Source organism: Halichoerus grypus, chromosome X, assembly GCF_964656455.1.
Source record: "Halichoerus grypus chromosome X, mHalGry1.hap1.1, whole genome shotgun sequence".
Taxonomy (NCBI): domain Eukaryota; kingdom Metazoa; phylum Chordata; class Mammalia; order Carnivora; family Phocidae; genus Halichoerus; species Halichoerus grypus.
Genome location: NC_135727.1, coordinates 66023541 through 66049891, shown reverse-complemented (window position 1 = coordinate 66049891; position 26351 = coordinate 66023541). Strand labels below are relative to the sequence as shown.

The 26351-nt window shown below is 37.4% G+C and overlaps 1 protein-coding gene across 6 annotated transcripts in view; it reads right to left on the bottom strand.

The window, feature by feature from the left end:
* The window catches only part of LOC118544892 (transcriptional regulator ATRX), a 303532-nt gene that overhangs the window by 63374 nt on the left and 213807 nt on the right, over positions 1 to 26351 (bottom strand). For all 6 annotated transcript variants that reach the window (XM_078064338.1, XM_078064341.1, XM_078064339.1 and 3 more), the window contains 3 exons: positions 16661 to 16791; positions 15877 to 15965; positions 15576 to 15748 (listed from right to left, as the gene is read on the bottom strand). In XM_078064338.1, coding sequence (XP_077920464.1) covers positions 15576 to 15748; positions 15877 to 15965; positions 16661 to 16791 — 393 coding nt within the window. The remainder of the gene's footprint in view (positions 1 to 15575; positions 15749 to 15876; positions 15966 to 16660; positions 16792 to 26351) is intronic.

Sequence of the window (26351 nt, the reverse complement as noted above, 5' to 3'; positions counted from 1 at the left end):
TTCTAGAATATTGTCTACTTCATCTAAGTTTTAAATTTTCTGGCATAAACTTACACTTTTGATTTTTAAAATTATCACTTTAAACATAATACAGTCTTTATCAAATATTTCTATTATTGGAGGCCCTTAAGAATCTAATTATGCTGTTTGTTTTGTGTGTTAACTTTTGCCAGGCTGACTGCTAACTTATTTTGTTGCTACCTTTTTCTAAAGTTAATTGTTTACTCAGGTATTCTATCATTTTTATTTTCATTTCACTTTCAGTGTAGCTGTAATATGTGAGAATCCTGGGTAGAGATCATACATCTCCACACTTACTCTGCATCTGTTTCTGCCAGGTGCTCCAGGGGATCAACAATCCAGGATTACTTTTGAGGTATTGCAGCTTGAGATTTTTATTTATTTATTATTTAATTTTTAAAGATTTATTTATTTATTTGAGAGAGAGAGAGAGGGCGCGAGCATGGGGGAGAGGGGCAAAGGGAGAGAAGAAAGAGAATCTCCAGCAGACTCCCTGCTGAGGGAAGAGCCCGACCCGGGGCTTGTTCCCACAACCCTGAGATCATGACCTGAGATGAAATCAAGAGTTGGTCATTCAGTTGACTGAGCCACCCAGGAGCCCCATCAGCTTGAGATTTTTAGACTAAGTAACATAAATTCAAATCATAACCTATGTAAGCCCATGATTATGAATCCAAGGAAACTATTTTTCTCAACCCAGAGACCAGGGTGAAACAGATAAGCTTCCTTGACATCTCCCCGGATGGATGGGCAAATTTTTCTTCTACCCTATTCTTCAATGGTCTACGTACCCTTTGAAGAGATTCCGCTTTAATCTGGGTTCAAAGAACTCTCCACCTTATAGAGGGCTCAAGGCCTTGTATCCTATCCCTGGGTAGGTGAAAACCAAAGTTGCTAGTCTGAAGACTAGCATATCCCTAAGGCTTTCACAGCATACCTTCTTGAAATTACTGTTTAAATTATCAGTTCCAGGGCGCCTGGGTGGCTGTCATTAAGCGTCTGCCTTCAGCTCAGGTCATGGTCCCAGGGTCCTGGGATTAAGCCCAGCATCGGGCTCCCTGCTCAGCGGGAAGCCTGCTTCCCCGCTTGTTTTCCCTCTCTCCCCTGATTGTTTTCCCTCTCTCGTTGTGTCTCTCTCTGTCAAATAAATAAATAAAATTAAATAAATAAATAAATAAATGATCAGTTCCTTCTTTGTGTCTGAGTCCTGGTGATTTCCATTACTTATAGAGAGCTCATTATGTATTGATATTCAAACCACAATTAACTACTGCCTAAACATGTCACATATTTGCAAGAATCCATACCTTTCCTTGAATGCCTTATATTATTTTCTCCCCTTCTTTGCTTGGCAAACTTCTTTTTATGCTTCACTATCCTTTAAGAATCAACTGAAATTTCACCTCAGAAAGCTTCCTTTGCAAGGCTGGCCCTAGGCTGTTGTCTGCGCACTTGAATGGTACATAGCTCCTTGTACTATTATAAAACTTTCCCTGATAAGAATGGCTCACTGTGCCTAGATTGTACAATGTGGTTTGTTCTGAACCCGTTTCCTTTCTGGGAGTCTGAGATTTGGTAAGAGCCAGGCAGACAGTGTGTTTAAAGCACATAAAAAACTTAGATACTTGGTCTCTAATGAGCTTCTTTGGTAGATGACACTTTACATATATTATCACAACTTATTTCTGGAGAAATTAGTACATCTTAGGTGACTCCATTGGGAGAAGACTCTTAGAAGGTTATGCCTGGTTTCCTCTGGACTCTGCCCCATCTGCTTTTTCCCTTTGCTGATTTTGCTTTCTACCCTTTCATTGTAATAAATCATAGACCTGAATATGACTATATGCTGTCTTGTTAATCACTAAGCCTGATGATGGTCTTGGGGCAACTGACAAACAGCTTATGAAGCCAATGTTAACTAAACTCCTTTCTACAACTGGCAAATAACAAACGCATTCAGGGAATTCTGCAGTTCCACAGATTGCACATAACTTCAGTAATGGTTACCCAAATATACTAGAGGTAATTTAACTAAAGTGAAAATGTTAGCAATAAAAAAATGCTAGCATAAAGTTAGTAAAAATGTGGCAGCTAGGTAAGAAATCCCAAAGCTTAGGATAGGTGATAATTTCTGTGCAAAAGATTCCATTCTAATTTTGATCCTATTGGATATAATGAAAATACTTTACAGTAATGTCTAAAAAAATAAAAACTGATCCAGAAAATAAGGGTTTATTACTCCAGTTAATAAATATCCTGAATATGTAATTAAAACTTACAAACTGGTATTTTATGTTGGATATTCTTATTTCAACATCCACATGGATTAACTATTACTTCTGTTATAACTTTGTCCTTATATATCTGATAAGAAACAGTAAATTAATCAATCAAAGCCGCTCCTTAATATCCACTCTGGATATCACAAAATGCTTATAAGGTAAGGCAAAAAGAAATACAAACAAATAAAAAGCAACAACTTTACCCCTAATTTCTTGAAGCACATTTTTCTAAATATATATTTAACCACCATATTTGCATCAAGATACACTGCAGTTTTATACAGAAAAGTAGCAATATCATTAAAGTATTATGTATCTATGTAGTACTAGTAGTAGAATGTTAAGCTCCATGAGTGCATTTTGTTGACTGATAGAACCCAAGCTTCTATAGCAGTGCCTGGACCAATTTGTCATTTGGAACCCACAGCCTGCCCTATCTGCTTTTAAGTTCACGACATGCCCCAATTCTTTCTAAACATTTTCACCTTGTGAAATATATGAAAAACAATAATGTTTACCTAACATACCTAACATACCAGGAGAAAACGGAAGAGGCTACTCATTTCTGGAGGTAACCCAGCTACCTCAGACCCCACTTGTACTTCTAAGAGATGAAGGGATCAAGACCTCAGCACTTTTATTTAACCCATTTACAGCACAGAATGAGACATACTGGTTTGTATACTCTCCCTGTTCTCCTAACCAAAAGTTATGAAAAAAAATTTCAACAAGAACATTTTAAGAAAACCATTCCCAGGAACACATAAATTTTAAGCTATATATTTCCAATTCTGAGATGACTGAGGAGAAATTTAAGTGAAAAGTCAGACCGGGAGAGCAGGGAGAGAGATAACAGAAGCTTCCTATTAACTAAAACTAGAACCACTCCTTTACTATTCTTAGAAAAATACTCTTTAAAACTAATTGGAAGATTAACACTGATAATAAATTGCATTTATGGGACAAGAGCAGAGAAGAACAAGGAGGAGAGTTTGGTAGTTTAATTTTTACTATCCCCCTGATTTCTAAGAGAAGTAAACGGAGGTCTGTGGTTAGGCTGCCATCTGCTTATTCGAATAAGGTAGTGAAGAGAAAAATGTTTTATTTTGTTTTATTTTTTGAAGGTTTTATTTTAATTCCAGTTAGTTAACATACAGTATACTATCAATTTCAGGTGTACAATATAGTGATTCAACACTTTCATACAAGACCGAATGCTCATCATAAGTGCACTCCTCGATCCCCAACACCTTTTTAACCCATTCCCCCATCCATCTTCCCTCTGGTAACCATCACTTTGTTCTCTATAGTTAAGAGTCTATTTCTTAGTTTGCATCTTTACTCTTTTTATCCCTTTACTGTTACAATTTTGTTTCTTTTTTGTTTTTGTTTTTGGTTGTTTTGTTTTATTTAAATTTTATTGTTAGTCACCATACAATACATCATTAGTTTTTGATGTGGTGATCCACGATCCACTGTTTTCGTATAACACCCAGTGCTCCATGCAGTACATGCCCTCCTTAATACCCATCACTGGGCCAACCAATCCTCCCTCCCCCCTCCCCTCTAAAACCCTGTTTGTTTCTCAGAGTCCATAGTCTCTCATGGTTCATCTCCCCCTCCAATTCCCCCCCCCATTTTTCCCTTCCTTCTCCTAATGTCCTCCATGTTATTCCTTATGTTCCACAAATAAGTGAAACCATATGATAATTGACTTTCTCTGCTTGACTTATTTCACTTAGCATAATCTCCTCCAGTCCCATCCATGTGGATGTAAAAGTTGGGTATTCATCCTTTCTGATGGCTGAGTCATATTCCATTGTATATATGGACCACATCTTCTTTATTCATTCATCTGTTGAAGGGCATCTCGGCTCTTTCCACAGTTTGGCTATTGCGGACATTGCTGCTATGAACATTGGGGTGCATATGGCCCTTCTTTTCACTACATCTGTGTCTTTGGGGTAAATACCCAGGACTGCAATTGCTGGGTCATAGGGTAGCTCTATTTTTAAATGTTTGAGGCACCTCCATACTGTTCTCCAAAGTGGCTATACCAACTTGCATTCCCATCAACAGTGTAAGAGGGTTCCCCTTTCTCCACAACCTCTCCAACATTTGTTGTTTCTTGCCCTATCCATTTTTGCCATTCTGACTGGTATAAGGTGGTATCTCAATGTGGTTTTGATTTGGATTTCCCTGATGGCTAATGATGATGAACATTTTTTCAAGTGTCTGTTAGTCATTTGTATGTCTTCTTCAGAGAACTGTCTTTTCATATCTTCAGCCCATTTTTTGACTTGATTATTTGCTTTTTGGGTGTTGAGTTTGAGAAGTTCTTTATAGATCTTGGATACCAGCCCTTTAGCTGAAGTGTCATTTGCAAGTATCTTCTCCCATTCTGTGGGTTGCCTCTTTATTTTGTTGACTGTTTCCTTTGCTGTGCAGAAGCTTTTTATCTTGATGAAGTCCCAAAAGTTCATTTTTGCTTTTGTTTACTAGCTTTTGGAGATGTATCTTGAAAGAAGTTGCTGTGGCCGATGTCAGAGAGGTTACTGCCTATGTTCTCTTCTAGGATTTTGATGGATTCCTGTCTCACATTGAGGTCTTTCATCCACTTTATCTTTGTGAATGGTGTTAGAGAATGGTCAAGTTTCATTCTTCTGCATGTGGCTGTCCAATTTTCCCAGCACCATTTATTGAAGAGACTGTCTTTTTGCCATTGCATGTTTTCTCCTGTTTTGTCAAAGATTATTTGACCATAGAGTTGAGGGTCCATATCTGGGTTCTTTATTCTGTTCCATTGGTCTATATGTCTGTTTTTGTGCCAGTACCATGCTGTCTTGGTGATCACAGCTTTGTAATATAGCTTGAAATCGGGCAACGTGATGCCCCCAGCTTTGTTTTTCTTTTTCAACATTTCCTTGGCGATTCGGGGTCTTTTCTGATTCCATACAAATTTTAGGATTGTTTGTTCCAGCACTTTGAAAAATGTCATTGGAATTTTGATCGGGATGGCATTGAAGGTATAGATTGCTCTGGGTAGCAAAGACATTTTAACAAGTTTATTCTTCTGATCCATGAGCATGGAATGGTTTTCCATCTTTTTGTGTCTTCTTCAATTTCTTTCATGAGTGTTTTGTAGTTCCTAGAGTATAGATCCTTTACCTCTTTGGTTAGGTTTATTCCGAGGTATCTTACGGTTTTTGGTGCTATTGTAAATGGAATCGTTTCTCTAATTTCTCTTTCTACAGTTGCATTGTTAGTGTATAAGAAAGCAACTGATTTCTGTGCATTGATTTTGTATCCTGCCACGTTACTGAATTGCTGTATGAGTTCTAGTAATTTGGGGGTGGCGTCTTTTGGGTTTTCCACAGAAAGTATCATGTTGTCTGTGAAAAGAGAGAGTTTGACTTCTTCTTTGCCAATCTGAATACCTTTTATTTCTTTTTGTTGTCTGATTGCTGTTGCTAGGACTTATAGTACTATGTTGAACAATAGTGGCGAGAGTGGGCATCCCTGACGTGTTCCTGATCTTAAGGGACAGGCTCTCAGCTTTTCCCCATTGAGGATGATATTTGCTGTGGGTTTTTCATAGATGGATTTTATAAACTTGAGGAATGTTCCCTCTATCCCTATACTCTGAAGAGTTTGAATCAGGAAAGGATGTTGTATTTTGTCAAATGCTTTTTCTGCATCAATTGAGAGGACCATATGGTTCTTCTCTCTCCTCTTATTACTGTGTTCTACCACACTGATTGATTTGTGAATGTTGAACCACCCTTGCATCCCAGGGATAAATCCCACTTAGTCGTGGTGGATGATCCTTTTAATGTATTGTTGGATCCTATTAGCTAGGATTTTGTTGAGGATTTTGGAATCCATATCATCAGGGAAATTGGTCTGAAATTCTCCTTTTTGATGGGGTTTTTGCCTGGTTTGGGGATTAAGGTAATGCTGGCCTCATAGAATGAGTTTGGAGGTTTTCCTTCTGTTTCTATTTTTTGAAACAGCTTCAGGAGAATAGGTATTATTTCTTCTTTGAATGTTTGGTAGAATTCCACAGGGAATCCCTCAGGCCCTGGACTCTTGTTTTTTGGGAGGTTTTGGATCACTGCTTCAATCTCATTACTGGTTATTGGCCTATTCAGGTTGTCAATTTCTTGCTGTTTCAGTCTTGGCAGCTTATAGGTTTCCAGGAAGGCCTCCATTTTATCCAGATTGCTCAGTTTATTGGCATAGAGTTGTTGATAATAATTTCTAATAATTGTTTCTATTTCCTTGGTGTTAGTCGTGATCTCTCCCCTTTCATTCATCATTTTATTAATTTGGGTCCTTTCTCTTTTCTTTTGGATAAGTCTGGCCAGTGGTTTATCAATCTTATTAATTCTTTCAAAGAACCAACTTCTAGTTTCGTTGATCTGATCTACTGTGTTTCTGGTTTCTAATTCATTGATCCCTGCTCTAATTTTAGTTATTTCTCTTCTAATGCGTGGCTTAGGCGTCGTTTGTTGCTTTTTCTCTAGTTCTTTAAGGTGTAGAGTTAGTTGGTGAATTCGGGATTTTTCTCTTTTTTTGAGAAAGGCTTGGATGGCTATGTATTTTCCCCTTACGACTGCCTTTGCAGTATCCCATAGGTTTTGGACTAATGTGTTTTCGTTCTCATTGATTTCCATGAATTGTTTAAGTTCTTCTTTGATTTCCTGGTTGACCCCAACATTCATGAGCAGAGTGGTCTTTAGCTTCCAAGTGTTTGAATTTCTGCCAAATTTTTTCTTGTGATTGAGTTCCAGTTTTAGAGCATTGTGGTCTGAGAATATGCAGGGAATAATCTCAATCTTTTGGTATCGGTTGAGACCTGATTTGTGACCCAGTATTATGGTGTATTCTGGAGAAAGTTCCATGTGCGCTCTAGAAGAATGAGTATTCTGTTGTTTTAGGGTGGAATGTTCTGTAAATATCTATGAGGTCCAACTGGTCCAATGTATCATTCAAAGCTCTTGTTTCCTTGATGATTTTCTGCTTAGATGAACTGTCCATTGCTGAGAGTGGAGTATTGAGGTCTCCTACAATTAAAGTATTGTTATCAATATGACTCTTTATTTTGGTTAACAGTTGGCTTATGTAGATGGCTGCTCCCATGTTGGGGGCATAGATATTTACAATTGTTAGATCTTCTTGTTGGATAGACCCTTTAAGAATGATATAGTGTCCTACTGTGTCTCTAACTACAGACTTTAGTTTAAAATCTAATTTGTCTGATATAAGAATTGCTACCCCAGCTTTCTTTGGAGGTCCGCTGGCATGGAAGATGGATCTCCATCCCTTCACTTTCAGTCTGGATGTATATTTAGGTTCCAAATGAGTCTCTTGTAGACAGCATATGGATGGGTCCTGTCTTTTTATCCAACCTGCAACCCTGTGCCATTTTATGGGAGCGTTTAGGCCATTCACGTTGAGAGTGAGTATTGAAAGATATGAATTAATTGTCATCATGTTGCCTGTGAAGACGTTGTCTTTATAGATTGTCCCTGTAAATTTCTGTTGTATGTCACTCTTGGGGTCTTTCTCTTTTTATAGGACCCCCGCTTAATATTTCTTGCAGGCCCGGCTTAGTGGTCACATATTCTTTCATTTTCTGCCAGTCGTGGAAGCTCTGCATCTCTCTATCCATTCTAAATGAAAGCCTTGCCACATAAAGTATTCTTGGCTGCATGTTCTTCTCATTTAGTAACCTGAATATGTCTTGCCAGGCCTTTCTGGCTTGCCAGGTCTCTGTGGATAGGTCTGACATTATTCTGATGTTCCTCCCTCTGTACCTAAGGAATCTCTTCCCCCTAACTGCCCTTCAGATGGTTTCCTTGGTTCTAAGATTTGCGAGTTTTACTATTACATGACGGGGTGTTGGCCTGTTTTCCTTGATCTTGGGAGGGGTCCTATCTGCCTCTAGGACTCGAATGTTTGTTTCATTCCCCAGATTAGGGAAGTTCTCAGCTACAATTTGCTCAAATACATCTTCTAGTCCTCTCTCCCTCTCCACTCCCTCCAGGATTCCAATTATTCTGACATTGGAACGCTTCATGGTGTCACTTATTTCTCTGATTCTATTTTCATGGATTCTGAGTTGTTTTTCCCTGTCCTCCTCTTTTCCCTTTTTATCTATTATATTGTCTTCCAGGTCGCTTATTCGTTCTTCTGCCTCAATTACCCTAGCTGTTAGATTTTCTAGATTGGATTGGATCTCATTGATAGCATTTTTAAGTTCTGCCAATTCAGCTTTCATTTCTGCCCTTAGAGACTCTATGTTGCCATTAATTGATTTCTCCATTCTAGCCATTGTCTTCACAATTGCTAGCCTGAATTCCATCTCCGACATCTTGGTTATATCTGCATCCATTTGTAAATATGCAGCATAAGTCATCATCTGTGAGTCTTTTCTATTTTGGGGGCTCCTCCTCCTAGTCATTCTGTTGATGGGTGTTTGAGGGAATGTATAGAGTCCAAATTATTGACCAGAACCCAAGCAAGATGCACCTGTTTTCTTGGGACCTTAGGGTTGCTGGCCTCTTATTTTCCCAGCCTGTCTTCTGCGGGAGGGGCCTGCCGCGCTGTTACTCAGGCAACCCTGTTCGGGCGGATTTGCCCTGCGCCCCTGTGGCTGGGGATGGACTCAGTGGGAATCAGTTTTGGGGGCTTTTGTTCTCTGGTGGCTTTCCCTGACAGCTTTCCGCGTCTTTTCCACGAGTCAGAGCATAAGAGACCGTTTCCAACCCTCTGCCTCAGAGCAGAGAGACCGCAGTCTGTTCTTCAGTGAACTCTCCAGGCCACACTGTCTCAGTTTCTGTCCGTGCTGCTATAAACTGCAGCGTCCTGGGTTGTGCGCCCCTCCGCAGCGCTCCCAGTCCTGCCTCCAGGTTGGAGCACGTCTCTGCCCTTTGTACTTCTAAAACCACCAGCCGCTCCCAGTTCACGTGCGCGTGACCCCGCCGCTCCGGGTTTCCCTCCCGGGGGCTGCCCTAAAGTCCTTTCCCCGCCGCTACCGGTCTGCGAGTCTGTGCCCCGTCCACAGTGCGCGAGTCTGTCACTCACCGGCAGTGTAGGATCCCCACGGTCAGGCACCATCCTGCTGCCCTTACAAATTTGCTTCTTAAATTCCACATATAGGTGAAATCACAGGGTATTTATCATTCTTAGAGTGACTTACTTTGCTTAGCATAATACTCTCTAGTTCTATCCATGTTGTTTCAAAGGTCAAGATTTCATTCTTTTTGATGGTTGAGTAATATTCCATTGTAATTATATATCACCTCCTCTTCATCCATTTGTCTACAGATGGACACGAGGGCTTGTTCCCTAATTTGGCTATTGTTGATAATCGCTGTTTTACACATAGGGGCGCATATATCCTTTTGAATTAATTTTTTTGTATTTTATGGGTAAATACCCAGTACTGCAATTATGGGATCGTAGAGTAGTTCTATTTTTAACTTTCTGTGGAATCTTCATAGTCTTTTCCAGAGTGGCTGCACTAGTTTGCATTCCCACCAAGAGTGCAAAAGTGTTCCTTTTTTTCCATATCCTCACCAACATCTGTTGTTTCTACTGTTGATCTGACAGGTATGAGGTGATATCTCATTGTAGTTTTGATTTGCATTTCCCTGATGATAAGTGGCCTCTATTGGCCATCTGTGTATCTTTTTTGGAAAAATGGCTATTCATGTCGGCTGTGCATTTTTACTTCGATTGTTCATTTCTTGGGTGTTGAGGTTTAGAGGTTCTTTATATATTCCAGATATTAACCCTCTATCAGATATGTAATTTGCAAATATTGTCTCCCATTCTGAAGGCTGCCTTTTAGTTTTGTTGGGTGTTTCCTTCACCGTGCAGAAGCTGTTTATTTTGATGAAGTCCCAATAGTTTATTTCTGCTTTTACTTCCCCTGCCTCAGGAGACATATCTAGAAACAACTTGCTATAGCCAATGTCAGAGAGGCAGGAGACATATCTAGAAACAACTTGCTATAGCCAATGTCAGAGGTATTACTGCCTGTGTTCTCTTCTAGGATTTTTTATGGTTTCAGGTCTCACAGTTATGTCTTTTAATCCATTTTGAATTTCTATTTGTGTGTGGTATATAATAAAGTGGTCCCATTTCATTCTTTTGCATGTTGCTGTCCAGTTTTCCCAACACCACTTGTTGAAGAAACACTGTTTCTCCCATTAGATACTTTTTTTTTTTTTAAGATTTTATTTATTTATTTGACAGAGAGACAGTGAGAAAGGGAACACAAGCAGGGGGGTTGGGAGAGGGAGAAGCAGGCTTCCCGCAGAGCAGGGAGCCCCACGCAGGGCTCAATCCCAGGACCCTGGGATCATGACCTGAGCCAAAGGCAGACGCTTAATGACTGAGCCACCCAGGCGCCCCTCTCCCATTAGATACTCTTTCCTGCTTTGTCAAAGACTAATTGTCCATAGAGTTGTAGGTTCATTTCTGGGCTTTTGATTCTGTTCCATTAATCTATGTGAGTATTTTTACACCACACCATACTATTTTGATTAATATGGCTCTATAATATAACTTGAAGACTGAAATTGTAATACCTCCAGCTTTTGTTTCTTTTTCAAGGTTGCTTTGGCTACTTGAGGTACTGGTGGTCCCATAGAAATTTTAGGATTGTTTGTTCTCGCTCTGTGACAAATGCTCTTGGTATTTTGATAGGGATAGCATTAAATATGTAAATTGCTTTAGGTAGCATAGACATTTTGACAATGTTTTCCTCCAATCCATGAGCATGGAATGTCATTCTGTTTGTGTCCTCCTCAATTTCTTTCATCAGTGTTTTATACTTTTCAGAGTACAGATCTTTCACCTTCTTGGTTGAGTTTATTCCTACCTATCTTCTTACTTTTGGTAAAATTATAAATGAGACTGACTCCTTAATTTTTGTTTATGCTGCTTCATTATTGGTGTATAGAAATCCAACAGATTTCTCTACATTCATTTTGTATCCTGCCACTTTATTGGATTCATGTATCAGTTCTAGCAGCTTTTTGGTGGAGTCTTTGGGTTTTCTATATAGAGTATCTTGTCATCTGCAAATAAAGTTTTACTTCTTCCTTGCCAATTTGGGTGTCTTTTCTTTCTTTTTGTTGTCTGATTGCTGTGAGTAGGATTTCCAGTACTATGTTAAGTAACAGTGGTGAGAATGGACATCCCTGTCTTGCTCCTGACCACAGAGGAAAAGCTCTCAGTTTTCCCCCACCGGGCATGATACTACTGTGGGTTTTTCATATATGGCCTTTCTGGTGATGAGGTATGCTCCCTCTAAACCTACATTGTTGAGGGTTTTTATCATGAATGGATGCTATACTATGTCAAAGCTTTTTCTGAATCTACTAAAATGATTGTATGGTTCTTATCCTTTATTAATGTAGTATAATGTAGTTGATTGATCTGTGAATGCTGAACCCCCCTCCCTTGCAACCCAGTAATAAGTCCCACTTGATCACTGTGAATGATTTTTTTCAAATGTATTGTTGAATTTGGTTGCTAGAATGTTATTGAGAATTTTGCATCTATGTGCATCTATAGTATTAGCCTAGAGTTCTATTTTTTAGGGGACTCTTCATCTGGTTTTGCTATCAGGGTAATGCTGTCTTCATAAAAGGGTTTAATGTCACCTACTATTATTGTATTATCATCAATGAATTCCTTTACATTTGTTATTGCTTTATATATTTGGGTGCTCCCAAGTTGGTGGCATAAATATTTACAATTCTTAGATCTTGTTAGATAGACCCCTTTATTATGATATAGTATGCTTTTTCATCTCCTATTAGAGTCTTTGGTTAAAACCCAGTTTGTCTGATAGAAGTATGGCTACTCCGACTTTCTTTTGACATCCATTTGCAAGATAAATGTTTCTCCATCACCTCACTTTCAATTTGAAGGTGTCTTTAGGCCTAAAATGGGTCTCTTGCAGGCAGCATATAAATGGGTCTTATCTTTTTGTATCCATTCTGACATCCTATGACTTTTGATTGGAGCATTTAGTCCATTTACATTCAGAAGGATTATTGACAGAGTATGTATTTAGTGCCATTGTATTACTTGTTTTGTTGTTGTTTCTGGAGATTTTCTCTGTTCCTTTCTGGACTTTGTCATTTTTGGTCTTTCTTTCCCACTCAAAGAGTCCCCTTTAATATTTCTTGCAGGGCTCATTTACCGGTCATGAACTCCTTTAGTTTCTGTTTGTCTGGGGAAACTCTATCTCTCCTATTTATTCTGAATCACAGCCTTGCTGGATAAAGTATTCCTGGTTGCATATTTTTCCCTTTCAGCACTTTGAATATATCAGGCCACTCTCTTCTGGCTTGCCAAATTTCTGTTGAGAAATCTCCAGCAAGCCTTACGGCTTTTCCCTTGTAAGTTAAGGACTTCTTTTGTCCTGTTTTAAGATATTTTTCTTTATCACTATATTTTACAAATTTAATTAGAGTATGTCTTGGTGTTGGCCTGCTTTTGTTGATTTTGATGGGAGTTTTCTGTGCCTCCTGGATCTGGATGTGTGTTTCTGAGCAAGGAAGTTCTCAGCTATTATTCTTCCAAGTACACTTTCTGCCCCCTATTCTCTTAAAAAGAGAAATGTTTATTAAGGAATCACCAAATTAGTTCAGGTGCAGACCTAAAACCAGCCAAGCTTGTTTGAACCCAGGGTCATTCACCAAGCTGGCCTCCATATCCCTCTTTTCTTCACAGTCAATTGCTTTGCTATATGACTCTCAAATGACAAATAATTATTTTTTTTAAGATTTTTTTTAATTTATTCATTTGAGACACAGAAATATATACATATATATATATATATATATATATATATAGAGAGAGAGAGAGAGAGAGAGAGAGAGAGAGCATGAGCAGAGGGAGAGGGAGAAGCAGGCTCCCCGCTGAGCCAGGAGCCCAACGTGGGGCTCGATCCCAGGACCCTGGGATCATGACCCAAGCCGAAGGCAGACGCTTAACCATCTGAGCCACCCAGGCGCTCCTCAAATGACAAATATTTAGAGCTATTTATACTCTTCTATCTCTAGATATTTTATTTAAAATATTCAGACATTTGGTCCCAACTTTGGAGTTCCTAGACACCCAGTCAGGCTGCACCAAGAATATATGGAGCCTCAACACTAATCCTTCAAATGTAGATATGGCTCAAGACAACTTCAGCCAATAAAAAATTCAGACTTTCACTTGTGTGTACACTCATGCACAAGAAAAGGAGAGAAAGAGAAAACAAAAGAGGTGATAGAGGAGAACACAGGCAGAAACCTCTTTGACCTCAGCCATAGCAACTTCTTACTAGACACGTCACCAAAGGCAAGGGAAACAAAAGCAAAAATGAACTACTGGGACTTCATCAAGATAAAAAGTTTCTGCATAGTGAAGGAAATAATCAACAAAACTATAAGGCAGCCTACGGAATGAGAGAAGGTATTTGCAAACAACATATCTGATAAAGGGTTAGTATGCAAAATCTACAAACAACTTATCAAACTCAACACCCAAAAAACAAATAATCCAGTTAATAAATGGGCAGAAGGCATGAATAGACACTTTTCCAAAAAAGACATACAGATGGCTAACAAACACATGAAAAAATGCTCAACATCACATCATCAGGGAAATACAAATCAAAACCATGATGAGATACCATCTCACACTTATCAGGATGGCTAAAATTAACAACAGAAGAACAACAGGTGTTGGTGAGGATACAGAGAAAGGGGAACCCTCTTGCACTGTTGGTGGGAATGCAAACTGCTGCAGCCACTCTGAACAGTACGGAGGTTCCTCAAAATGTTAAAAATAGAACTACCCTATGATCCAGCAATTGCACTAATAGGTATTTACCCAAAAGATACAAAAATACAGATTTGAAGGGATACATGTACCCTGATGCTTATAGTAGCACTATCAACAATAGCCAAACTATGGGGAGAGCCCAGATGTCCATCAACATAAGAATGGATAAAGAAGATGTGGTATATATATACAATGGAATATTACTCAGCCATAATATAGAATCTAATCTTGACATTTGCAAGGACATGGATGGAGCTAGAATGCATTATTCTAAGTGAAATAAGCCACTCAGAGAAAGACAAATACCATATGATCTCACTCATATGTGGAATTTAAGAAAGAAAACAGATGAACATACGGGAAGGGAGAAAAGAAAAAAGGAGAGAGGGAAACAAGCCATAAGAGACTCTTTTTAAAAATTTTTTTATTTAAATTCAATTTAGTTAACATATAGTTATTATTAGTTTCAGGGACATAATTTAGTGATTCATCAGTTACATGTAACACCAAGTACTCATTACATCAAGTGCCCTCCTCCTTAATGCCCATACCCCCAGTTACCCCATCCCCCACCCAACCCTCCAGCCATAAGACTCTCTTAAGGACAGAGAACAAACTGAGGGTTGATAGAAGGAGATGGGTGGGGGATGGGCTAGATGGGTGATGGGTATTGAGGAGGGCACTTATTTTGATGAGCACCGGGTGTTGTATGTAAGTGATGATTCACTAAATTCTACTCCAGAAACTACTCCAGAAACCAATATTGCACTGTATGTTAACTACCTAAAATTTAAATTAAAAAAATAGAAATAAATTAATTTTAAAAAGAGGTGATAAACTGTATATGAAAAAGGGAAAACTTAAAGTATGCAACAATTATAGATTATGAAGAATTACAAAGGAAAAAGGCTAAAACATTAACACTAGTTTCATTGTATAAAGTTAATTACAATGATACTCTATTACATGAAATGTTTCCAGTTATTTATATGTAGTTAATTGAAAATACCATCATGGCTCTGAAATTGGATGTATCTAGGTCTAAATCCGACTTCTACTGATCATTTATAAAAATAAAGATATCAACAGCATTGTAAGTCTGCTCAAGAATTAAGTCAGCTAACACATGGAGTGAAAATATAGCATTTAGTTTATATACATATAAATAAACATTAGTTTTTCTTTCTTCTTTCTCTAAATATCAGAGAGAGCACAATGGCTTGCTTTTAATTAAACATTCACCAGATATTTGTCATTATGTGACCTGATTATCCAAGATGCTTACTAAAAGCATCTAGGAAAGATATTGCTTTGAGAGAAATAGTAAGGATAAATTAATTATTGAAAAAAAGCATGGACATGATAATTTCTAAATCAGTGTTCCATTATAAAGGCAACATTCATTAGACTCACTTTCTTCCAGCTTTAATGAAACTGAGGGATTGCTTCCTGTTTCATCCACATTTCCTTCACCACCTCCTCGAGATCTTGAATTCCAGACTTTAATCACTTCAACATCATTGTCACTGCCACTTCCACTTGAGCTACTATCTTTCTTCCCTTTCTTCCCCTTCGTTTTCTTCTTTCTATAAAAGGAACAAATTCAAACTGTTAGGAAAGCACAGAAAAGATATAAATGCCAATTATGAGAGAACAATCAGCAATTAGGGATTTTAAATGTGTCAACACAGGACACAAAAATTATTCAATTTACTTTGTATAATCATCGGAGCTTAAACTCATGGAGGTTTCATCGGAATCTGAAGCTATAAATTCATCCATACTGTCTTCATCAAAGTATCCCTAGAGGAAAAAAAAATGATGAATGTTTTAATAGTTTACTTCAACTTATATTGAAAATTATAATGATGTTTACTTTACCTGAGGATAAGTTAATTGTCATGGGATAAAAAAAGAACTGAAAGAACTACCATAGATTAAAAAAGGAAAGGAGACTTAACAGATATGATTACTAAATGCAATGCGAAATCTTGGATTGAATCATGGAAAAGAAAAAGGACATAAGTACAAAAACTGGTGAAATCCAATTAAAGTCTATTGTATGGGTTAGCCCAGTGATGGGTATTAAGGAGGGCACGTACTGCATGGAGCACTGGGTGTTATACGAAAACAATGAATCATGAATCACTACATCAAAAACTAATGATGTATGGTGACTAACATAATAAAATTAAATTAAATTAAAAAAAATAATAGTCTATTGTTTAGTTAATACTATTGACCCAATGTTACTTTTTAAATTTTTATCATTTTACCATGGTTATACAGATGTTAAGAATAACATTTAATACTCCTTCCATAATCATAATGCATTCTAACATATAGAAATTAACTAGAAATAAAATGGGTTGAATTACTGTACTACAAAGCAAAGGAAAATTCCAATATACAGTAAGTCTATATAGATCAACCTTTTTCCTGAAGTTATTCTGCTTCCAACAGATAGGTCTTAATCGATTTTAGGTTACCTGATTTACCTTATTTTCTTTGCTAATGTAGTCCAGCTGCAAACACCAAGGATGAGTCCAGATTCTACTTAACATCTGAAAATCTTGGAAAAGTTTTGCACCTGCCTTTCCTCTTCCACCTTCACTGCTATTACCTACACCTGATCAAAAAAAAGTAGTTTATGTTAAGACATAAGAATTCTCTATGTCAGGAGAGGTGGGTGGAGGGATGGGTTAAATAGGTGATGGGGATTAAGGAGTACACTTGGGATGAGTACCGGGAGTTGTATGAAGTACTGAATCACCAAATTGTACATCTAAAACTAATTACACTGTATGTTAACTAACTGGATTTTAAATAAAAACTTAGGGAAAAAAAGAATTCTCTATGTCAACCAACATGCTTTTCTAAATTAGGGATTTTAACTTTATTCTGTGCCATGGACTCTTGTGGCAGTACAGAGAAGTTTATAGACATCTTTCTTTGAATAATGTTTTGAAACATAAAATAGGAAAACAAAAGAAACCCATTATATATAAATTATCAAAATACTAAACATAGTTGTGATACAGTAATATGTGTACTTTGTTAATGCATTAAATAACAAAATATAGCAGCAAGTCTAAGAATTTTCTGAAATTCTGAAGTCCTGGTAAAGGTAAATAATTTTGAGATATCAGTAACAATAATAGAAATATTTGATTTCTATTGGTAACAAAGTCACAGTTATCACTACTACTACTATGGTTTATTGCCCACATTATAATTGGAAAAAATGCTAGTTTTCATCAGAGGTTAGTAAAAATTAATGTGATTTTTTCTTATTCAGGTTCACATAGCCCCCCATAATTCCATCTGTGGACCCTGGATTACAAACTCCTCTTTTAAAACTGATGGTTAGCAGAGGGGAGGTGGGTAGGGGGATGGGTTAAAGAGGTGATGGGAATTAAGGAGTGCATTTGCCATGATGAGCACAGGGTGATGTACGGAAGTGTTGAATCATTATATTGTACACCTGAAACTAAATTTACACTGTATGTTAACTAACTGGAATTTTTAATTTTATTCTATTGGGGGAGGGGGACAGAGAGAGTCTTAAGCAGCCTCTGCACTGAGCAAGGAGCCCAAGGCGGGGCTTGAAATCACGACTTGGGCCGAAACCAAGACTTGGACACTTAACCAACTGGGCCACCTACGTGCCTCTAACTGGAATTCAAATGAAAACTTAAAAGCTCTTGTTTTAGATAAAGCCTCTCTGTATCCCATCTTTTAGAAACTCTTTCCAACGCTTCTTACACAAAAAAAATGTACTCCTAAAAACTGTTTTTCATGTTGAAAACATTAATTTCTTCTGTTCAGAGTAATTTCAACAAAATTAAGTTTTTTCTATAAAAGCAAAATGAAAATGAAATGAATAGACATTTCATTTATATGACACTTACCAAGGAGGTAAGATGCAAAACAAAACTGGTTAAACAAAAAAAGCAGCATTTAAGCAATAACATATTTTTCTGTCCACAGTTTTAAAAGATGTAAATTCACCAATAACTAATAAGTCTTGCCTCCACTCATGGCAAGAGAAAATTTAATGATATGAAACACTAATAAAAATGCATGAAAATCTGGCAGTGATTATTTTGCCTTTTAAGAGGTATTTCCACTGTGTATAATAGGAATCATTGCTGTGAAAATGAAGAATCTAATTTCTTGACATACAACTGCTCATAGCATTCCTTTATAATTTTTTATTTCTGCAAATCAGTAGTGATGTTCTTTCACATTCCTGATTTTAGTTGTGTCTCCTCTATTACTTTGCAAGTACAGCTAAAAAGGTATCAATTGATCTTTTCAAAAAAGCAAATTTCAGTTTCAATGATTTTCTGTGTTTTTTCCTCCTTTATATTTATTTCTGTTTCAGTCTTTATTCTTTCTTTCTACTTGCTTTGGGTTTAGTCTGCCCTAACTTTAGTTCCTTAAGCGTAAGAGGTAAGATTATAAATTTGAGATCTTTCTTCTTTTTAAATTATAGGCATTTACTGTTATAATTTTCCCTCTTTAAGCATGCTTTATCTGCATCCCATATTTTAGTACCTTGTGTTCTTGTTTTCATCCATGTCTAAATATTTTTTATTTTTCCTTGTGATTTCTTCTTTTATCTACTGGCTATTTCAGAGTCTGTTATTTATATACATTTGTGAATGTTCTAACTTTCCTTCTGTTACTGGTTTGTAATTTCATTCCCATGTGGTTAAAGAAAACATTTTGTGTGATTTTATCGTCTTATGTTAATTGAAACTTGTTTTATAATCTAAAATATGGTCTCTCTTGGAGAATATTCCACATGCACTTGAGAGGAATATGTATTCTGCTGCAGCTCGATGGAGTGTTCTTTGAGGTCTGTTAAGTCTGGTTGGTTTATAGTGTTTTCCAAGTCTTCTATTTCCTTGTTGATCTTCTACCCAGCTGTTCTATCACTGAACACCTTATGAGTTAATGTAAAGGAGGGGCACCTGGATGGTTCAGTCGGTTAAGTGTCTGACTCTTGATTTCAGCTCAGGTCATGATCTCAGGGTCTTAAGATCAAGCCCTGCATCAGGCTCCATGCTGGGCATGGAATCTGCTCAAGATTCTCTTTCCCTCTCCCTCTGCTCTCCTCCCCCCACCACTCGTTCTCTTTCTTAAAAAAAATTAATATAAAGAGAGATTTTTTTTTAAAAAACGTAATCTATACTTTATCATTTTATACTCCAAGAAAGACTAAAAGCCAATTCTTGTTTTGTGGGGGCAAAAACTACTCTTGCATATATCATAAATATCTTCTATTATAGAAAAACTTCATAAGACTTTTAGGCCTAACTGGCTAAGATAGGAAAAGCGAGGACATTTTTAAAGGGAAAAAAATTCTACCTGAAAAGGGAAAAAAGTTTCTTCTACCTACACCATTGATTTATATTAAAGTTGATATTCTCTGTAGGAAATGGGAACCACATAAAAAGGATATGTTAATAACCTAGCCAAATAAATATCCACAGAAAAATGTTCTCTACTCAAGAGTATTGATAATTATTACTGAATCATTCTATCTTTTCAAAAAAAATGTTTTTGACTCCAAATCACTTTATTGGGAAAATATACCAAAAAAGGTTAGGTGAATACATGATTAATTAATCATGACAATCTGTTATTGAACCTTATTTACACCTACAGTTTTTACATGAGATGTTATCATGGGGTCTGTAGTAAACTCAATAATGGTCTCCCAAATATATCTACATTCCAATCCTATATATATCTGCCAAATAGATCTACATTCCAATCCACCCATGAGTTATTCTATATGGAAAAAGAAAATGTGCAGATGCAATCAAGAAAAGGACCTGAAATTGAAGAAGACCATCCTAGTTTATCCAGGAGGATCCAATGCAACCACAATAGTCCCTGTAAGAGGGATCCAGAAGTGAGAGTAGAAGGTGATGTGATGACATATGCACAAATGGGAGTGACACACGTTCAATATGGAGAATACAGACAGCCACCAGAAGCTGAAAAAGACAAGGAAATATTTTCCCTCCCTAGAGCAGCCAAAAGGAACCAGCCCTGCTGACTTTAGCCCAGTAACACTAACCTTGGACCCTCAACCCCCAGAACAGTAAGAGAATAAACTTGTGTTGTTCTAAGCCATCAAATTTGTGGTAATTTTCTACAGCAGCAAGAGGAAATCAACACAGCATCCTAGTGAAATGTTTATCAAACTTGGCGCACATCAGAATCACCTGGGCAATGTGTTATACACACACTTGGATCCCATTCCTATAAATTCTGATTTCCTAGATATGTGATGAGGCACAGAAATATAAACTTTCTAAGAAGGTTCTCAGGTGCTTGTGCTGCAAACTAGGGTACAAGTCATAAAGAAGAATGGTTGGGAAAACTCACTGCTTCAATTAGTTTGCTAGGGCTGCCATAGCAAATCACCACAAATCCAAAATCTTAAGACCACAGAAATATACTCCTTCACAGTTTGGGAGATCAGAAGTCCAAAATCTGTCCTACTGAGCCAAAATCAAAGTGTCCACAGGGCCATCTACATTCCCTCTGGAAGCTCCAGGAGAGAATTTATTCCTTGCCTCCTCAGGCACATGGTGGCTGCTGGCATTCCCTGACTTGCAGCCACATCAATCTCTGCCTCTGTGGTCACAATTCCTCCTCTTCTGTGTATATCAAATCTCCCTCAGACTCTCTCCTACAAAGATACCTGCAAATGGAATTAGGAGCCATCTGGACAATCCAGGACAATCTCCTCATCTCAAGATCCTTAGTTTAAGCACCTCTAAAAAAATCCCCTTTTCTTATAAGGTAACACAGGTTCCAGGACCTAGGTAAGATCTGACATCTCCGGGTGGCCATTGTTCAGCCTACCACGCTGTCTTAAGTGCCCTTCAAGGTTATTCAAGACAGTAGAGCTAAAGCAAACTTTCCAAAAATATAATACTAAAAGCTTTTTATATTCAATTTCCCTTTTGACCCCTTACAAATTACAATTACACTATTAAAATAAACCAGTCTCACCAGAGTATTCTGATGATCAATATAGCTATAATAAACAGGGAATTGGAGATGATAATAAAACACCATGGGCTATATCAATAAATTTTATAGAGTTTCCCCAAGTCCTGAAAATTATTTCAAAGAATTTTCCACATAAATGATTTAAAAGGGTTGATCTAAAGAATCGTGGGAGTAGTTTAGCCACTAAGAATTTGGAAACACCTTCTAGGATCTCCACACCGTTTTATCACAAAATCCTTACTAATTAAATAATTCCTTTGTACTATTTCAGAAATCTGTTTTCCTTTCCTCCAATGCTCCTTCGGTTAACTTGCAGGACTCAAGGCCACTTTTAAACATAACAAAGACTTAGGAAAGCCTAAAACCCAAGCAATAACACAACTACTAGGAGGTGCCCAGAAGAATTCTACTTATAATGAACAGTAAGTGAAAAAGAGTACCTCAATGATATTAGTTATTTCACTGCCTCAATACATCAATGCAGGTCCCATAAAGCTGACTTTAAGCAGATGGCTCCGTTTTGATAATCTAAACATATGCTGTTGTATCTGTTCAATTCTAAATCTAAATCTTGTAGTCATACCACCTTCTGATTAGTCACACACTATAGGAATCTCACATAAAAATTACCACCCTTGAACTATCATGCAAAGACCACTGAAATTGGTTAACATTCTTTGGAGTATGCTTATTTGATTTATGCAGAAAGTAAAAGAAACAAAGGAATAATATTTTAAGTACTGGAGAGGCCCCAGTTCATATCATCAAATAGCCCATCATTTGCCCAAATTCCCACTAACTTAAAAGTTAAGAGTGCTTCAAGCGCAAATTGTAATATCAAGGGATCTGAGACTAAAAATATCCCCAGACCCCTGGCAGAAGCAACAGCAAATCCTTTCTGGAGTAACCAAATGTTAGCCTAGGCCTCAAAGAATTACCACATATTAATACTCCAAAGGATATTAGGAACTTGTGGTCAAAAGTACTTAAACACACATGGAAACAAGGCAGCATGCCTGAAAAATTGACAGAAATTAGATGAAACAAATCTATAAAGATTTCAAAAACTGGAATAATCAGACATAGACTATAACTGTTTACTGTTTAAAGAAATGTTAAAGATAATCTAGAAAGTACATGCAAGACACAGGAAATCATAAAGAATGAGCAATTAGCTGGAAGATAACTAAATAAAACTTCTGTAGATAAAAAAGTAAGCCACTGAGTTTTTTTAAAGTTTTATTCAGATATAGTTCACAATTTACCATTTACAATTCACTAGTGTATTCACAGAGCTGAGCAACCATCACCAAAATCTAGTTTTTAAACATTTTTATCACCCCCAAAAGAGACCCTATACCCCTAGCCATCATCCCCCAATTTATTTATTTCTCCTACACCCCTAGGAAACCACTAATCTACTTTGTCTCTACAGATCTGCCTACTCTGGACACTTCATGTAAATGGAATCATACAACATCTAGTCATTTGTGACTAGCTTCTTTCATTTAGCATATGTTTTCAAGGTTGATCTGCGTTGTAGCATGTATCAGCATTTTCTTCCTTTTCATTGCTTAATAATGTTCTATGATATGCATATATCAAATCTGTTTAACCCTTCACCAGTTGATGGGCATATAGGTTGTTTCTAGCTTTGAAGTATTATGAACAATGATGCTACGAACATTGGTGTACAAATCTTTGGGTGTACAAGTGTTTTCCTTTCTATTGAGTATACACCCAGAAGTATAATTGCTGGGTTATATGGTAACTCTATATTGAACCGTTGATTGCCAAATTGAGCTCCACATAAATTACACCATTTGACATTTGAAACCAGCAAAACACAGGGTTCCAATTCCTCCACATCCTTACCACTTACTATTTTTCTATTTCTTGGATTATAGCCATCCTAGTGAGTAACAAAAGGTATCCCACTGTGGTTTTGAGTTACATTTCCAATTATGTTGAGCATCATTTAGAGCAGTGGTTCTCATGCTGCAGGTACATCAAAATCACCTGTAGGGCTTATAAAAATGCAGGTCCCTGAGCCCTACTCCAGATCCACTTAATCAATGTCTAAAGGGTGGCACTTGGACGCATGCATATGAATGTTCTCTATTTATGAGTACAATTCAGTGGCACTGAGTACAATCACAATGTTGTGCAACCATCAACACTCCATTCCTAAAACTTTTTCATGGTCCTAGAAAGGAACTCTGTACATATTAAAAATAACTCTGTATTTTCCTCTCCCCCAAACCTTGGTAACTACTACTTTCTGCCTCTATGAATCTTACTCTAGGTACCTCTAAGTGGAATGAAACAGTATTTGTCATTTTGCATCTGGCTTATTTCACTTATCATGATAGCTTTGGGATTCATTAATATTGTAAAGTGTCAGCATTTCCTTTCTTTTTAAGACTAAATAATATCCCATGGTATGTATGTATGTATGTGTATGTGTGTATGTATGTATATATCATATTTATATATGATAAATATAACATTTATATATGATTTATATATGATAAATATATATTTATATATATCATTATATATATATATCAAATTGCCTTTCTCTATTCATCTGTCAATGGACACTGGGATTGCTTCCACCTTTTTGGCTATTATGAACACTACTGCTGTGTAAACATGAGTGTGCAAGTATCTATTTAAGTTCCTGCTTTCAATTATTTGGTGTATATACCTAGAAGTGGAATTGCTGAATCATACACTGGATCATTATAGAAATAACTGTATGTTTAACTCTTTGAGGAATGGCTGCATTGCTTTTCCCATAGCAGCTACACCATTTTACATTGTCACCAGCAATGCACCAGGGTTATAGTTTCTCCACTTTCTTGACAATACCTGTTCTTTCTCTCTCTCTCTTTTTTTTTTGGTAATACGCATCCTATCAGGTATTAAGTGATATCTTGTGTTTTGCTATTGGCATTTCTATAATAACCAGTGATGATGTAGAACATCTTTTCATGTGCTTATTGGCAATTTGTATATATTCTTTGGAGAAATGTCTACTGAAGTCCTTCACTCATTTTCCAATTGTGTTGAGTTTTATTGTCGTTGAGTTATAGGAGTTCTTTATATATTCTGGTTATTAATCCCTTCTCAGATACAGGATTTCAAAAAATTTTCTCCCATTCTGTGGGTTGTCTTTTCATGTGCTCCATTTCTGCATGCCTTAAAACACTGTATGGATTTTAATACTGACTTATGCTTAAAATCACGCTAACATTTACTGATTAAAAAATTAAGTAACAAACTGATGATTACCAGGGGGGAGAAAGAGGGGGGATGTCTAAAATAGTTTATGGAGATTAAGGAGTGCACATGTGATGAGCTCCGGATGTTGTATGGAAGTGTTGAATCACTATATTGTACACTATAGTGTATTGAAAATAATATTACCCTATACAGTAACTAAATGGAATTTAAATAAAAACTTTAAAAAATTAAGTATCCACATTTTAAAACATGAAGTGTTTACTGAAGGCAGAGGCTTACATGTAAATATAAACTGATAACCGATGGTAAAAGGAATACTGCAGGATTATACTGAAAAGGGGGAACAAAGGAAAATTAAGGACTATAATTTCTTTAAAATTCATGAAAACTCAGTTTCTTATTACTTTAATTCTATAAATATTAAAATATTACAAATTATTACTATTAACATTAACACAAAACTGTTCCTAGTATAAAAAGCAAAATTTAAGTGAACTTCTTAAAACCAAATAGAATCTAGGAAGAGTCACATATAAAAAACAAAAGAAATTTTGGAACGTGTGACAGAAAAACACCAAACATTTTAAGTTTAAGTGAAATACGTGCGTGATATTTCAGGAGAAATACTGTGATGGTTGGTAGTGAGAATCAAGATAGAGTAGCCTTTAATATAACCCATTTGGCCTTTCATGTAGGTTTTTTTTCAAAGGGAATATTAACTCAGGTTATGCTACTTTAAGGAAAATAAAACATCACATTTAGTTGGGTGGAACCCCAAACATTTTCACAAATGAAAGATTCATGACATCAGATGATAATTTAACAAACATACTTTTCAGAAAGAGTTAAGAGGCAGAGTAATAGGGGGACCTATGCTTGCCCCCTCCAACGAACACAGCTAGATAAATATCAAATCATTCTGAACACCCAGGAAATCAATCTGAGGACTGACAGAACAAACTGCACAACTAGAGGGAGAAAAGAGGCCAGCCACATCATGGAAGTTAGGAGGTGAGGAGACGTAATTTGGAGAAGAAAAGAACTGCTGGTGAGGCAGAGGAGAGGAAGCCCAGATCAGGAAAAGAGAGAGAGAGACAGAGAGACAGAGAGACAGAAAGACAAGAAAAACACTTCCCCTACACCACTGATGGGGAAAGTGAGGGGGCTAATTATCACAAGTATTTACAAGCAGTGGAGCACAAAGTCTGGTTTTAGAAGTCCATGCCATGGGGCGCCTGGGTGGCTCAGTCGTTAAGCATCTGCCTTTGGCTCAGGTCATAATCCCAGGGTCCTGGGATGGAGCCCTGCAGGCATCAGGCTCCCTGCTCCGCGGGAAGCCTGCTTCTCCCTCTCCCACTCCCCCTGCTTGTGTTCCCTCTCTCGCTGTGTCTCTCTCTGTCAAATAAATAAAATCTTTTAAAAAATTTAAAAAATAGGGGCGCCTGGGTGGCTCAGTCGTTCAGCGTCTGCCTTTGGCTCAGATCATGATACCAGGGTCCTGGGATCGAGTCCCACATTGGGCTCCCTGCTCCACAGGGAGTCTGCTTCTCCCTCTCCCACTCCCCCTGCTTGTGTTCCTTCTCTTGCTGTGTCTCTCTCTGTCAAATAAATAAAATCTTTAAAAAAAAAATTTTTTTAAAAAAAGGAAGTCCAATGTCATCACTGGGATTGAACCTGGCTGGCGAAGAGGTGCTCCTGTGGAGAAGAAAGGCAGAGGCTGGGGAGCAGACAGCATGATCTGAGGATCCCCTGGGTTGCACTAGGAGAGACAATTCCCTTTCATGGAGAGCATTTGGGAGAATGGCACTGCCTTTGTGGGAACAAAAGAGCAGGCAGGTGCCATTGAGTTGCCCCATTCTTTAGCATAGGAGACACCTGCTTAGGGCAGCTAACCTGCACACC